Below are 16628 nucleotides of genomic sequence, written 5' to 3'. Positions count from 1 at the left end.
TCTTGAGTGTTAGGGGTATTGATTATAAGCCTGGAACTGCCTATCCTGCCCTGTTCTTGCAGGAATACAAGAAAGCAGGTCATCTTTCAACAAAACCTGGCTTTGTGGATTATGCATGAGGTCAGTCTCTTACTGGTACCTTCAACCTCATTAGTATTCACTTCATATGATTCCTCAGCTTCAGAAGTAGACCCTATAGACACTATGTTTAGAATTTTTGGCAAATCCTTTCTGGTTTCCACAGGTGAAAACTGGAAAGCAGTCCCAAGTGTCAATGGCAGAACAAAGATGCCTGAATCCAGTTCCATCTTTCCCGTGTATCTTCCACTTACCTGCCCCTTCATGTTGAACCAACGTTAATAGGTGCAAGGTAAGGAGGACTGGGTTAAACCTGCTAGTAAAGGCTTCCTTTTCAGGCTAGAAGCTAGTAGGATGGCAACAAACAGGTACTATGCAAAGGGCAAAGCCATTAGCTGGTGACTGGCAAAATGCAGTCAGAAAGAAACAAGGGAGTGTTGCTAAGCGTATCAGCAGAAGTTGACATACAGGTTTTAGCAGAAGTATTTTGGTAAACAAAATGACTAGAGGAAGCAGGGGTGGGGGATGGAAGCAAAGAGACGTTAATGCAGTCTTCAAGGAGCTAAGAACTTGATATAGGATAAGGGCAGAGAGGAAGGGATATCTTTGGAAAAACTTTTGATGTCTTGCAGGCACAAGATGAGTTCAGAAGTAATCAGTGCTAGAAGGATGTGCAAAATAAAAGTTAAGAGAAGCTAAGGATATAGAAGGCATCCTGAAAGTAAAACAGCTGAGGGCCACAAAGCATATCATGGAAAATCTCTTAAGCAGGGGAGGTCAGGTAGGAGAAGAAAGAATATTCTCTTCCAAAAGAAACAGTTAAATAGTCTTTGGGAGGTCAGTGGTAAAAAGAAGTGGGAATGAAGTGAACAGAGTACAGTTAGGCCTTCCCCTAGGAGGTAGCTACTATTTTTGTTGTTTTTGAGACGGAGTCTCCCTCTGTCGTGCCCAGGCTGGAGTGCAGTGGCCCAGTCTCAGCTCACTGCAACGTCCGCCTCCAGGGTTCAAGCGATTCTCCTGCCTCAGCCTCCCAAGTAGCTGGGATTACAGGTGCCCACCACCATGCCCAGCTAATTTTTTAATTTTAGTAGAGATGAGGTTTCACCATATTGGCCAGGCTGGTCTTAAACTCTCAACCTCAGGCTGTCCACCCACCTTGGCCTCCCAAAGTGCTAGGATTACAGGCATGAGCCATGGTGCCCAACCTGCTTCTGAGTGTCCCAGAAGCCAGACTCTGTTAAGGGAAGCATGAGGTCCACTGGCTCTTCTTTGTGAACTATGAGCATAAACACAAATCAAGAATGAGGATAACTTACAGGGATAAACTCTGGTAACTTACAGGGTTAAACTGTAAGTTAAACTCTGGTAAATTACAGGGTTCTTCAATAATTCTATTCCCTTTACCAACAACTGATTAAAAAATAGGTGACCCAATTTTAGGCCACGAGACAAGGACAAACTGGCTGGGTGGCTTCTGGGAAACAGTTTCCCAAAAAGGTAAGATGAAGTTTCCTTCCATTTCAGCTGGTTAAATTAGTGCTTTCTGCTAAATGCAGCTAAATGCATTGGATCTGTTTACTTGTAATAAAGTCAGAAAGAAACAACATGCAATACGTAAAAGCACAGGAAATTCAAATCATGCTATGACAGCCAAACCAGTAAAGTCTTAGAGCTTGTGAGGAGCCTTTAGCTATACCTCCACGTGGCCATACCCCAGGCAGCCATACCCCAGCCAGCATTCCCAACACCAAACTGTAACCCTCTCCCAGAACTGCCAAGTCTAAGCCCACCAGAGAAAGGGAAAGGTAGGGTAATCCTCTCCTCAAGGAGACCAGGGGGGCCCTGGATCAAGCCACGAGGAGAGTGCTAAATGATGGAGACGAGGGCTATTCACAGCACATCCTGAGGCCTTGGATGACCTGGATTTCAGCAACCTTCCCTCCCCAACATCTTGGCAGAGCTAAATGGTTGCTCAGTGAAAGTGAATTTTGGCAACAAGAGTCCCGAGAAATCTAGTATGTTCTGGCTGGAGAACAAACCTTCCTGGAAATCCCATAGCTCAGAAAGCCTGTTCCCCTGCAGGGTTGGCGCAGGCTATATATAGATCATGGTCTGTATCATGAATGTACCAGTGGTATCAAGACCTATGTTCTGAAAAGTAACTAGCATACCAGGCTTCAGGGGCCTATTTTCTGGGTCGGGATCAGTGCTAAGCCCAAGCTCCAGGAAGACTATCAAAGGGAAATGACTTAGGGCAGCAGGAAGAACAACCATTGGACAGAGGCTGAGTATGTAGATAATCCCACATTGTGATCCTTCACAACCTGCTGTAAAAGCTCTAGCTTGCCTTATTTGAAGAAATAATCAAATTCTGTCTTGCTGCAAACCTATTCTCCTTTCTGATTTTCTATCATCTCTGCTTTCCATACTCAAATAATGTTTGACTTCTCTTCTTCCCAAGAGCAAGTTAGTTTCCAAGTTTAAGATTTGTCCTCCATACCTATATGCCCACACCCTCCCTTCTGAGATGCTCATGTTCTTTATTATTTAATTTGTTTTTTTTTTAGGGGGAGACAGGGTCTCACTCCGTCACCCAGGCTGGAGTGCAGTGGCCCATCTTAGCTCACTGCAGCCTGGACCTCCCAGGCTCAAGCAATCCTCCCACCTCAGCCTCCCAAATAGCTGGGACTACAGGCACATACTAACATGCCCAGCTGATTTTTAAAATTTTTTTTGTAGAGACTGGGCCTCAATCTGTTGCCCAGGCTGATCTCAAAACTCCTAAGTTTAGGCGATCTTCCTGCCTTGGCCTCCCAAAATGCTGGGATTACAGATGTGACCCACTGGGCCCAGCCTCCTCTGCCCATAATTCTTACTAACTCACCACACCAAGATTTTTATCAATCAATTTCACATAATCAGAGCAATCACCTTAAATTCCTGTATTCCTAGCCTTCCAAATATCTGATTATGTCCTTAGTATCCTCTCAAGTAGTCCTGACACCAACCCTCCTCCTAACCTCCCATCTCCATACATATACGAACACGCAAACCTGCTCTGATCACACCAGCTGCCCACTTACCACGTTCTGCCTTCATGCCATCACCCAAGTTACTGGGTGAGGCCAGGACTGCCATGGAGATTCAAGCAGAAAGGCTGGGTTATGGGAAAGAAGGCATTTAGTGGCCCAGCTGGTAGCATAGTTTAGCTCAACAGTCAGCCCAACACCGATGATGTACAGCTGTGCTCTGCATAGGGCAGACAGCCCAGTAAAGCAATAGGCTCAGTGCAACAAAAGGCAACAGTCATTGAGTACTTATACATCAAATACTGTACTAAGCAATGCGTAAGTACCATCTCCCTCCATTACTAACAATCACCACTGCAGAAAGCAAATGCTATTACTATCCCCATGTTACATGAGGAAACGGGCTCATAAAGGTTGAGTAATTTGTTCAGGGCTCCACAGCTAACTAGAGGTAGACCTGCAATGTCACACCGTGATCTACCTGGTCAGAGTACTTTATTACGTGTTCTCCCAAAATAGGTTAGCCTTGCAGGAAGTGATCAGTTAACTTACATGAAGTCCTTCCTCTCTCTAGTATCACGTGGGAAAGACCACTTGGAAGGATTGAAAGCCACATCTAGTCTGGAAGAGTTTCCCCTAAGTAAACATCAAATAAGATGCCGCATATCATATTTTTATCCATTTCACATTCAAGACCAAGTTCCCAAGGATCCCTTCTGTAGCTGCCTCACTGTATATACTCTTCCTCATTCAGCCCATCCCAAAACAAATTCTGACAATGACACATAAGCTGCATGTAGCTGACCAGCCTACCAGGTCTTTTATGCAGTTCAACATACACAGTGACACCAAGGTAAGACAAATGAAGTTCCAGTTTGGGTGCCTCCATCTCCCTCCCCTGGATCCTGATCCAGTGACTGTCAAAGCCAGAAAGAACTGGGGTAGGGTGCTTGATCATGGGGAAAGTTGTTGTGGTTCACCCGGCAGATGGGAAAGGGGGAAGGTTTCACTTCTTCACAATTTGAATGACATCCTCATCCTCCAACGTATGGTCTTTACCCACTTTCTGAGGATTGTGTTTCACAGAGAGACCCCAGACCAGAGCACTGTATGGAAGGGAAAAAGAACAGTCAGTGTAAATAATAACCTAGCTTCTGCCCTATTTGTCTAGGTGCCACCCTTCTGCTCAGATTTAGTATCACAGTCTTAAGAACCATAGACCTACAAAAGTTTTATCATCCCTAGCAGCATGAGACACTGAAGCCTTAACATATAAGGCAGCAAAGACTTCTGGGAGTTGTGTGGTTCCTCCTATTGCAGAAAGTCAAAGATGAAAAACATGATTAGTATAAAGAGACTGGTTTAAAATTAAAAGAAAGCATGGATTTGTTTAGAGAAAGACCCTGAAAATTTCAGATTGATTCTTACAGATAAAATGTCAGTTATAGGCCGGGCGCGGTGGCTCAAGCCTGTAATCCCAGCACTTTGGGAGGCCGAGGCGGGTGGATCACGAGGTCAAGAGATCGAGACCATCCTGGTCAACGTGGTGAAACCCCGTCTCTACTAAAACTACAAAAAATTAGCTGGGCATGGTGGCGCGTGCCTGTAGTCCCAGCTACTCAGGAGGCTGAGGCAGGAGAATTGCTTGAACCCAGGAGGCAGAGGTTGCGGTGAGCTGAGATCGCGCCATTGCACTCCAGCCTGGGTAACGAGCGAAACTCCGTCTCCCAAAAAAAAAAAAAAAAAAATGTCAGTTATAGACTGTCAGAGAATACCTGTTTTTGCTGGGTTTACTGAAAACATCAGTGGATACTGACAAGAAATTAGGGTCTCCCTCTTTAGATAGGGCTTCCCTCTTTAGCAGTGCCAGGAAAATCTTCCTATCAATAAACTTAATTGATAAGTCCTCCTGATTTACTGGAATATGTGAAGGTGATTTATATCCATGGGCCTCCAAATTTAATAAGGTCTAGTGATGAAAACTGGTGAGTAAAACACTGAGACCTGCCTCACAGAGACTAAGAACTATATACCAAGGAGTAGAAAAGGTGGCCATATTGTTGTTATATTGTCACTGAGTCAAAACCTTTTAAAAACATTCCTAAAAGATACCACTTAAAAAATGAATATCAGGAACAAATACAATAATTAGTCAAACATAAAATTCTCAAATGCACTAACAAGTAAATATATGTAGATAAATACAAGGTGTCCATTTTACTATCTTAAACTAGAAAACTAGTTTTTAGCAATCAGGTGCAGTGCCTAAAGTGAAGTCAGGGCCTCTTACTTTACTGATAGCAGGGTAAACACTTCAGCCTTTCTGGAAAGCAATAAAGCAAAATGTATCCAAAGCCACACAATCATTAATACTACTTCTAGAATAAAAAGGTTCCTGAGAAACTGAAGCCTAACATAAATAAGAAGGGAAAGATCTGCGATTGAAGACTAGAAAATAACACAAAGTAGGTACGGGCACAGTGGCTCATGCCTGTAATCCCAGCAGTTTGGGAGGCCGAGGCAGGAATACTGAGGTCAGGAGTTTGAGATGAGCCTGGCCAACATGAAGAAAACCTGTCTCTACTAAAAATACAAAAATTAGCCAGGCCCACACCTGTAATTGTACAGGCCTGTAGTCCCAGCTATCCAGGTATTTTGGAGGCTGGGTCACAAGAACTTGAACCCAGGAGTTGGAGGTTGGACCCTGCAATGGACCAAAATCGTGCCACTGCACTCCAGGACAACAGAACGAGACTCTGTCTCAAAAAAGAAAAAAACACCTAAAGTAGCAAAAAATGGAAAATATGGTTATAAAAATTATATATATGAATCTTAGAACACAAAGCACAGAGTAAGGGATCAATGTGGTCAAGAACATGAAGGAAATGGAAAAAGGGTAAGTGTTGCTGAAAGTTTTCTAGTAAGAGTTGTATCAGCCTGGGCAACAAGGAGAAACACTAGCTCTACAAAAATATAAAAAATTAACCAAGCATGGTGGTGTGCACCTGTAGTACCAGCTATTTTGAAAGGCTGAGGTGGGAGGATTGCTTGAGCCCAGGAGTTCCAGGCTGCAGTGAACCATGACTGCGCCACTGGATGCCAGCCTGGGCAGCAACAGAATGAGACCCTATCTCAAAAAAAAAAAAAAAACAAATGCAATCATTAAAGGGAAAAAAATTAAAAAGTACAGTGGGGAGCAAATAAAATCCTATTTGCTTCGACATGTTTCTTATCCGAGACATTTTTCTCTGCTTTTCAATTCCCTGGTAAACTTAAAGTTCTGAAGGCTTTGAACAACATTTTGTCTCCATAAAGAGCTATATATAAATATACAATGTTTGAAAAAGGACAGTGTTTAACTTTTTACAAAAGTCATTTTTACCAGTTAAAGTAACTGCCAAAGTATAATGTTTTGACTGTAGTGGAAATTAGCACTTACATGTGGAATATAGTTGTTTTAGGTATAAGGATCTGAAGGTCAATAAAAGACTTCACTCGGTACTCTTAGGATCAGAGATAAGTTTTTGTTTTTTCTTTGGTTGGTTTTCTGAGGAGGGGCCTGGTCTGCTGCCCAGGCTAGAATATAGGGCATGATCATCATCACGGCTCACGATGGCCCCAAGCAATCTTCCTACCTCTGCCTCCTGAGTAGCTGGGACCACAGATGCCTGGTACCATGTCTGGCTAATTTTCATTTTTGATAAAGACAGGGGTCTCACTATATTGCCTAATCTGATCTCTAACTCCTGGACTCAAGCAGTCCTCCTGCTTTGGCCTCCCAAAGTGCTAAAGGCATGAACTACCACACCTAGCCCTACTGTCTTTTGTTTTTAAGAAAAAGTGCAGCTTGCCGCCAGTGCTCATTTAATTGTACATAAACACGTTCTTTGAGGCTGAAGCAAATCTGACTGATTTTCAATGTGAAAATAAAATATAAAAACTGTTCTTGGAGTTATCTCTAAACAGAACTAACATCAGAATTGTCTGCATCATCAGAATTATTTACTTTGGAAAAAACAGATTCATCAAATGAATCTTCAGCCAACAACCGTTAAAGAATGTTAACATCATGCATGAGAATGCTATGTTTTCTAGGATTTGACATTTTCAGCAATTGAGAATTACTATATTTTGTAAATAGAAATACCACTACTAAAACCAGAATGCTATAAATAGAATGATGGCTTTTGTTTCCGAAGTCAATATGCTGGAGTTATGTGAAAAGAATAAAAGTGGCTGGGCATGGTGGCTCATGAGGTCAAGAGTTCAAGACTATCCTGACCAACATGATGAAACCCTGTTTCTATTTAAAAAAAAAAAAAAAAAAAAAAAGCCAGGCATGGTGGTGCATCCCAGCTACTCAGGAGGCTGAGGCAGAACAACTGCTTGAACCCTGGAAGTGGAGGCTGCGGTGAGCCGAAATCACGCCACTGCACTCCAGAGCAAGACTCCTCAAAAATAAATAAATGCAAGCTATTTCATGGCAAAGTTACCTTCAGGTAAAATGCTGCAGGTGCAAGAACTGCCAGCAAGTATTCCCAGGGCAAATGGGAAAAGGGTTAAAACAAATGGAATTGTGAGCCTGTAAACATGGAAAGAGCTACTCATAAATACTGTAATCCAGTTAAAACTATTTCTTGTAAGATTAGGAGTGAAATGCTGAACTACTATAATTTTTTTTAAAAAAAAGGAAATAGATGGTGAGGCACAGCGGCTCACACCTGTAATCCCAGCACTTTGGGAGGCAGAGGTGGGTGGATCACCTGAGGTCGGGAGTTTGAGACCAGCCTGACCAACATGGAGAAATCCCGTCTCTACTAAAAATACAAAAAAAAATTAGCCAGGCATGGTGGCAGGCACCTGTGATCCCAGCTACTCAGAAGGCTGAGGCAGAATTGTGTTAACCCGGGAGGTGGAGGTTGCGGTGACCTGAGATCACACTATTGCACTCCAGCAGCCTGGGCAACAAGAGCTAAACTCCCTCCCCCCACCCTACCCCCCCCCCAAAAAAGGTAAAGAATTATAGATAATCACAGCTAGATTTCTCATTGTTGAAAAGAAGTTAAAAATAAGGAAGGCCGGGTACTGTGTCTCATGTCTGTAATCCCAGCACTTTGGAAAGGCAAAGCAGAAGGATCGCTTGAGCCCAGGAGTTCGAGACCAGTCAGGGCAACATAGGAACACCCTGTTTCTACGAATAAAAAAAAAATTAGCTGGGCACGGTGGCACACACCTATGGTCTCGTCTCAGCTACTCAGAAACTGAGGTAGGAGGATCACTTGAGCCAGGGAAGTTGAGACTGCAGTGAGCTGTGACACAGCCACTGCACTCCAGTCTGGGAGACAGAGACCTGGGTCTCAAAAGTAATACTAAGCAGGAAGGCTAAAATGAACCCTGTGGTACTGAACTAGAATCAGAAGTAACAGTATAAACTCATGATTTTTAGGAAAGATGGATGGATAAATGGATAGTGAGGAATGATAAGACAGATACGGAAATACAGATGTGTATCTAAGCATCATTAGTAACCATACATATATTTCCTAACTTTATTTGCTGAGAGGGCCTACAGGCAATGATAACCTACTTACTAACAATGAGCACACTTAGCACCCACATCTTGAAAACTGGAGCTCCTTGGAGAAATGACTAATTTTCAGGGCTGGTACAGGCAAAAATCAATGTCAATTGGGAACATCTAAATATTAACAGTACCAAAAAGTAAGGAAAGGCTGTGCACTGGTGGCTTATGCCTGTAATCCTGCATTTTGGGAGGCAGAGACAGAAGGATCATTTGACCCCAGGAGTTTGAGAAGCCTGGGCAACATAGCAAGACCCCATCTCTAAAATAAATAAATAAATAAATGGCTCATGCGTATAATCCCAGCACTTTGGGAGGCCAAGGTAAGCAGATCACTTGAGCCCAGACATTCAACACCAGTCTGGGAAACATCTCTACAAAAAAGCCCCACAAGCCTTTCGGCCGGAACCGCCATCTTCCAGTAATTCGCCAAAATGACGAACACAAAGGGAAACAGGAGAGGCACTCGATACATGTTCTCTAGGCCTTTCAGAAAACATGGAGTTGTTCCTTTGGCCACGTATATGCGAATCTATAAGAAAGGTGATATTGTGGACATCAAGGGAATGGGTACTGTTCAAAAAGGAATGCCCCACAAATGTTACCATGGCAAAACTGGAAGAGTCTACAATGTTACCCAGCATGCTGTTGGCATTGTTGTAAACAAGTTAAGGGCAAGATTCTTGCCAAGAGAATTAATGTGCGTATTGAGCACATCAAGCACTCTAAGAGCCGAGATAGCTTCCTAAAACCTGTGAAGGAAAATGATCAGAAAAAGAAAGAAGCCAAAGAGAAAGGTACCTGGGTCCAACTGAAGCACCAGCCTGCTCCAGCCAGAGAAGCACACTTTGTGAGAACCAATGGGAAGGAGCCTGAGCTGCTGGAACCTATTCCCTATGAATTCATGGCATAATAGGTGTTAAAAAAAATAAAAGACCTCTGGACTGGAAAAAAAAAAAAAAAAAAGCCCCACAAAAAACTAGCTGGGCATGGTGGCTAGTGGTTCCAGCTACTCAGGCGGCTGAGGCAAGCTGAGGTCTAAGCCCCTAAGATCAAGGCTGCAGTGTGCTGTGATCATGTGATCATGTCACTGCACTCTGGCCTGGGCAACAACAAAAAAAAAAAAAAACAGCTTATCAAAAGAACACAGGAGCCAACATGAAAGAGTTCCTAATGGCCAAAGCTTTGTAATAATTTGAGCAACAAAGTAATAATAGTGTTAGATTACATCCTATAGAATAAAATAAATAACCAAGAGCTCAAACTGACAGGAATTATGAATTAAATAGAGAAGTGATAGCTCTAACACTCAGTAGATGTCCAATAAATAAATGTAAAAGTAAGAAAGAAAATAAAGAATCACCATTAGGTCAGGCGTGGTAGCTCACGCCTGTAATCCCAGCACTTTGGGAGGCCAAGGCAGGTGGATCACCAAAGGTCAGGAGTTTGAGACCAGCCTAGCCAACATGGTGAAACCCCATTTCTACTAAAAATACAAAAGTTAGCCAGGTATGGTGGCACACGCCTGTAGTACCAGATAGTACGCTGAGACAGGAGAATTGCTTGAACCTGGGAGGCAGAGGTTGCAGTGAGATGAGATTTTGCCACTGCACTCCAGCCTGGGGGAGAGAAAGAGACTCTGCCTCAAAAAAATAAACACACACACACTGTAGCTATAAATGTCACAGACAAGCCTCACCAGTAGATGCTAATATCAGCAGGCAAAAATTTGAAGAGAAACAGGACTTTCATAGTCTCAAAAGTACCCCAAGATACTTATCAAATATGGAGAGACAAATGGTACCTTCGCAGCAGAGAAACCCTCCCTATGCCAACTTAATCAAGTCATCAAGGTGAATATTATCATCAGTAAGGTATATCAAACATCATGAATTTCATGTCACAATACACTGAGAACACATCATTATTTTTGTAGTATTCTTACTAAAAATGCATAATCTCATTTCAGTCATGAGAAAACACTGGGCAAACTCAAAGTGAGGAACATTCAATAAAATAATGAACACTTCAAAAGTGTCAAGGTCATCAATGACAAAGTCTAAGGAAATATTACTGGTAGACTAGAACACAAGAAGACTACAAACAAGTAACTAGATGCTATAAAGGTTCCGGAATACAAAGCAGACAAAAGAAAAAGTAGTAGAAAACAGAAGTATAAGAAAAAGTAATAAAATTCAAATAAGGTCTATAGTTTGGTTAATAAAGCATACCAATGCTTATTTCCTGTTTTGATAATTTTATAGTGAGCTGTTAACAGAAGTGGAGTGAGAGACAAAAGGAAACTACTATATTTGCAACTTTGCTATAAGTCTAAAATTAGTTCAAAATAAAAAATATGCTGGGCACAGTGGCTCACACCTGTAATCCTAACACTCTGGGAGGCTGAAGAAGGTAGATCGATCGCTTGAGCTCAGGAATTCAAGACCAGCCTGGGAAACGAAGCAAGACCTTGTCTCTAATTTTTTTTTTAATTAGTCGGGGCTAGTGGTGTGCACTTGTAGTCCCAGCTACTCAGGAGGTTGAGGCAGGAGGGACTGCTTGAGCCCAGAAGATTGAGGCTGCAGTGAGCTATGATCGCACCACTCACTCCAGCCAGGGCAAGAGCAAGACCCTGTCTCAAAAATAATTTTTTTCTTTTCAGCCTGTGTCAGCAGTGAAAAATATAACAGATTAGGGAGGTTTTGCCCATGCTTAAGGTTTAGAAGGTGGCTCAGCACCCAGTAGAGGCCAGTGTGACCTAAGCAGGAATGTCTGTGTTTGCCAAGAGGAAGATGAAATAATGAGGAAAGGTCAGGCTGTTTGTAACATCAGACTTGCTGAGGTTTCTAGAGCTCTTCCTGTTCTAATTAGGCATGGTTTTAAGAAGACACTGCAGAGTTCTAGCCAAGCACACAATTTCAGTAGCCTCCTTCCTACCTTCTTTGTAAAAATGCTATCCTAAGAATTACTAGTTAATGAAATTGGTAACTCACAGGAAAAAGAAGGGACCATATATCCATGATACTTACTATTTAAATTCTTTGATAAGATTTTTGTGAATCTTCATGCAGAAATCCTCCACTGTGGTCCTGGAGTAAGGAAGCACCACTGGGGATGTGTAATCTGGTAACTGGCCTTTGGGTTTGGTATAACTAAAATAGAGAAGACATAAGGGTTACCACCTTCTTAAGAGTATCTCATGTGTTGAATGTATACCAACCCTCTATCACCCCTGACATCAGACCAGGACAACCTCCAACCTGAAGAAAAAGTATCCTTAGACACTTTTTTCCTCCAACCTGAGGAAAAAGTAGATAATAGGAACCAAGTTACTTGTTTTTCCAAAAAAAGAGCCAGATTTTTCTGCTCAGATGTACGTTATATAGTAGGAAAAAGAAAAAAAATTTTTTAATTAAAAGCCAGATTTTGTTAATGAGCTCCAGAAAGTATCATTTTAGGACAGTCTGGTTTAATTCCTACAGCAACATTACCCTATCCACAAAGACTTACATTCTCACTAGTTTCAGGTAGTCCCAGATCTTTTCCAGTAAGTCATCAAAATTCCAACGGTGATGGGCAGAGATGGGTACACAGTGAGGCACCTTATAGATGATATCCAATTCCTCAATGGAGATTTGGTCAATCTTATTTAACACATAGATACAGGGGATATAAACTCTACAGAAGTTGAAGAAAAACAGGGTATTAGTCTGGAGTTGTTGATAAAACTGTCAGCCTGTTGAACAGCACACCCTTACCCATACCCAACTGACGCTCTCAAGAGGGATCATAAGTAGATGATCAGCCAAAAAAAAGGAAAAAAAAAAAAAAGTGAACTATGAGTTGAAAAGCAATGAGTCAGGCCCTAGTACCAGCCATAAAGCTAATTGCTGGGAAAGCATGCTGCAGTGGAAAGAACACAAGCTTTGAAGTGTTCAGACTGATTCTAATCCCAGCTGTGTCATTTTCTAGACACAGCTGGCCCTCCACATATGCAGGTTTTGCATCCTTGAATTCAACCAACTGCAGATCAAAACCCACAGACACTGAGGGTCAGCTGTACTACACCATTTTATATAAGTGACTTGAGCATCTGCAGGTTTTATTATCTGCAGGGGGTCCTAGAAGCAATCTTCTGTGGATATGAAGAGATGATGTTATGTGTCCCTGGGAAAGTCACTTAACCTCTGAGTCAGTTTCCTACAAGACTGTTTTAAGGATATAATTTATAGTATTTCATAATTTTTAAAGACTAAAAAATAAATGTTTTAAACACAGCATCTACCAATGTCATATTCCTAGTGTCCAATCAATGACAGCCAAGGTTACTAATAATTAGGCAAGCCACAACTTCTCAGGGTTTAACTGCCTCACTTGTAAAATGCCTAACTGAAAACACTGGCTTCTGGTTGTTTTCAAATGAGGAGTAAATACATTCATCCAACATATGGGAACAAATGACTAAGTGAGCAACTTATATACAATATTATATACAAATGCTACAAGTATTTTAACAGTGCCTTAACTTATTAAAGTCTAATATCAATGGGCTGGGCATAGTGGCTCATGCCTATAATCCCAACACTTTGGGAGGCCAAGGCAGGCAGATTGCTTAAGCTCAGGAGTTCAAGACCAGTCTTGGCAATGTGATGAAACACCACCTCTACAAAAAATACAAAATTAGCTGGGCTTGGTGGCACACACCCATAGTCCCAGCTACTCAGGAGGCTGAGGTGGGAGGATGGATTGTGTCTGGGAATTCAAGGCTGCAGTAAGCCATGATCACACCACTGCACTCCAGCCTGGGTAACAGAGCAAGACTCCGTGTCAAAAAAAAGGCCAGGCACAGTGGCTCACTCCTGTAATCCCAGCAGTGTGGGAGGCCGAGGTGGGTGTATCACCTGAGGTCAAGAGTTTGAAACCAGCCTAGTAAACATGGCAAAACCCCATCTCTACTAAAAATACAAAATATTAGCCAGGCGTGCTGGCAGGCACCTGTAATCCCAGCTACTTGGGAGGCTAAGGCAGGAGAATCACTTGGACCTGGGAGGTGGAGGTTGCAGTTAGCCAAGATCACACCACTGCACTCCAGCCTGGTTGACAGAGCAAATTCTATCTCAAAAAAAAAAAAAAGATAGGAGCACAACTGGAGTTAGGATAAAATTCTGCCAATTTCAAGATGCAATACTCTTTCCATCACAAGGCTTCAAATTCAGTCAGGCACAGACTGCACACTCAGTCAATACCTGTTTCCTTCCACCACATCAATGAGGTCATCAGCTGTAGCATCACTACGTAGAGTCACATCGGCATTATGAATCTTGTATTCGGCCAGAATGCTTTTCACAGTTTCAGCATCCAGCTCACTCTGGGGGCACTGAAAGGGAACAGCAGATGACTAGTCAGCACAAAATTTAAAAAAAAAAAAAAAAAAAAAAAAACCTCCCCAAGTGTACCTAGATCCATGTACCTGGTAAATTCTAGCTAAGATGCGAACTCATTACTAAAGACATCCCAGATGAGTGTGACTGACATTTAGTAGAAAATAAATGTCCAATCTCCAAGGAAAGTGTTACACACTGAACTGTGTTCCTCCTTCCCCCACCAAATAATTAATAACCCCAGTATCTCAGAATGTGACTATATTTGGAGACAGTCTTTAAAGAGGTAATCAAATTAGAATGAGGTCATTAGGGTGGGGCTCTAATCCAATACCGGTGGTACTAATAAGAAAAGGAGCTTAGAGGCCAGGCACGGTGGCTCACGCCTATAATCCCAGCACTTTGGGAGGCCAAGGTGGGCAGATCACGAGGTCAAAAGATCGAGACCATCCTGGCCAACACAGTGAAACCCCGTCTCAATTTCTTTAAAAAATAAAATAAAAAAGGAGCTTAGGACAAAGACACAGAGGAAGTCACCATATGAAGTCATATCTGGAAGCCAAGGAGGGAAGCCTCAGAAGAAACCAACACTGCCATCACCTTCATCTTAGACTTCAATCTCCAGAATTATGAAACATAAATTTCTGTTGTTTAGCCACCCGATCTGTGGTACCTTATTATGGCAGCCCTGGCAAACTAACACAGAAATTAATCCTGAATGCCCAAACTCGAACAGTATGAAAGGATAATGGGAAAGATATTTTGGGCAAGACAGCTTAAACCTATCCCAGTCAAATAATCTGGGCTCTAGAGTGTTACATTTAGCAGGAAACTCTCAGTCCTCAATTCTCTGACAGAGAAGCAGCATTTGACAGAACTGGTCATTCCTATCTGAAATACTTTACTTGGCTTCCAGTATTACAAAGACTTTCATTTTTCTTCTCTCTCTTTGTCTAAGTCTTATTTCTTTGAGTATCTTTTCTTTTCTTTTTTTTTTTGAAATGGAGTTTCACTCTTGTTGCCCAGGCTGGAGTGCAGTAGCGAAATCTCGGCTCACTGCAACTTCGGCCTCCTGGGTTCCCAGGATTACAGGTGTGTGCCACCATGCCTGGCTAATTTTTATATTTTTAGTAGAGACAGGGTTTTGCCATGTTGGCCAGGCTGGTCTCCAACTCCTGACCTCAGGTGATCTGCCCACCTCGGCCTCCCAAAGTGCTGGGATTACAGGCTTGTGAAGCCACTGCATCTAGCCGATTCTCTTTTCTTTTCTTTTTTTTTTTTTGCCAATTCTCTTTTCTTTCTATACTCACTCTTACTTGATGATCTAAGCTAGGCCTATGACATTAAAGTAGATAATCACCAAATTTATATATCCAGCCTAGATAATTATTCATGCCTTCTTTTATTTTCTTATTTTTATAGAGATGGGGTCTCACTTTGTTGCCCAAGTTGGTCTTGAACTCCTGGACTCAAGTGATCCTCCTGCCTCGACCTTCCAAAGTGCTGGGTTTATAGATGTATGGGTGTGAGACACTGTGCCTGGCCTACCTCACATGCCTTCTTGACAGAAACACCTGGATGTCTAACTGGCATCTAAAACTTAACATCCTGATCTTCTCCTTCCCTCCAAACCTATTCTACCAAAAGTCCTACCATTTTAGTAATAAAAGCTCATTTTTTTTTTTAGCTCAGGACAAAAAAAATGTGGCCAGGTATGGTGGCTCACACCTGTAATCCCAACAGTTTGGCAGCCTGAAGCAGGAGAATAGCCTGAGGCCAAAATTTCAAGACAGCCTGGCCAACATGGCAAGTCTCCGTTTCTACAAAAAAAAAAAAAAAAGAAAAGAAAAAAAAGCCAAGCGTGGTGGCATGTGAGTATAGTCCTAACTACTTGGAAGGCTGAGGTAGGAGGGCTGCTTTAGCCCGGGAGTTTGAGGTAACAGTGAACTATGATTGTGCCACTGCACTCCAGCCTAAGCGACAGAATGAGATCTTGTCTCTAAAAAAAAATTAAAAAATAGAAAACAAAACAGGCATCTCTGACTCTTTCTTTCACAATCCATACCCAATCCAGATGTAATTACTATCAGCTATTTCGAAATCTTTCCACAGTCAACCACTTTCAACTCCTTCACTGTTATAACTGGTCCAAAAAGCCATCACTTCTTGACTGGATTATTGCAATAACCTTTAAATTATTTCTGTTTCTGGTCTTAACCTACTGCAGTCTATTCTCAACACAAGAGCCAGAATTATTCCATTAAAACCTAAGTCAGACGGCCGGGCGCGGTGGCTCAACGGCCGGGCGCGGTGGGTCAAGCCTGTAATCCCAGCACTTTGGGAGGCCGAGGCGGGTGGATCACAAGGTCAAGAGATCGAGACCATCCCGGTCAACATGGTGAAACCCCGTCTCTACTAAAAATACAAAAAATCAGCTGGGCATGGTGGCGCATGCCTGTAATCCCAGCTACTCAGGAGGCTGAGGCAGGAGAATTGCCTGAACCCAGGACGCGGAGGTTGCGGTGAGCCGAGATCGCGCCATTGCACTCCAGCCTGGGT

At 42.5% G+C, this 16628-nt stretch overlaps 1 protein-coding gene and 1 pseudogene across 2 annotated transcripts in view; one reads left to right on the top strand and one right to left on the bottom strand.

Annotated features, from left to right (window-relative positions):
* Positions 1 to 3764: 3764 nt before the first annotated feature.
* DRG1 (developmentally regulated GTP binding protein 1) overlaps positions 3765 to 16628 on the bottom strand; it is a 48595-nt gene continuing 35731 nt past the window's right edge. The window contains exons 5-8 of the mRNA XM_032256603.1: positions 13935 to 14065; positions 12199 to 12366; positions 11718 to 11840; positions 3765 to 4213 (exon numbers count right to left, since the gene is read on the bottom strand). Coding sequence (XP_032112494.1) covers positions 4114 to 4213; positions 11718 to 11840; positions 12199 to 12366; positions 13935 to 14065 — 522 coding nt within the window. The 3' untranslated portion in view covers positions 3765 to 4113. The remainder of the gene's footprint in view (positions 4214 to 11717; positions 11841 to 12198; positions 12367 to 13934; positions 14066 to 16628) is intronic.
* On the top strand, positions 9080 to 9643 carry LOC116535489 (annotated as a pseudogene). The gene has a single exon (XR_004262225.1). The product of XR_004262225.1 is annotated as a 60S ribosomal protein L21 pseudogene (transcript).

The sequence above is a fragment of the Sapajus apella genome, unplaced genomic scaffold (assembly GCF_009761245.1).
Source record: "Sapajus apella isolate SASKATOON/1434 unplaced genomic scaffold, GSC_monkey_1.0 scaffold95, whole genome shotgun sequence".
Classification (NCBI taxonomy): Eukaryota; Metazoa; Chordata; class Mammalia; order Primates; family Cebidae; genus Sapajus; species Sapajus apella.
The sequence above is the reverse complement of the archived record's forward strand: the minus strand, read 5'-3'. Positions and strand labels throughout refer to the sequence as shown.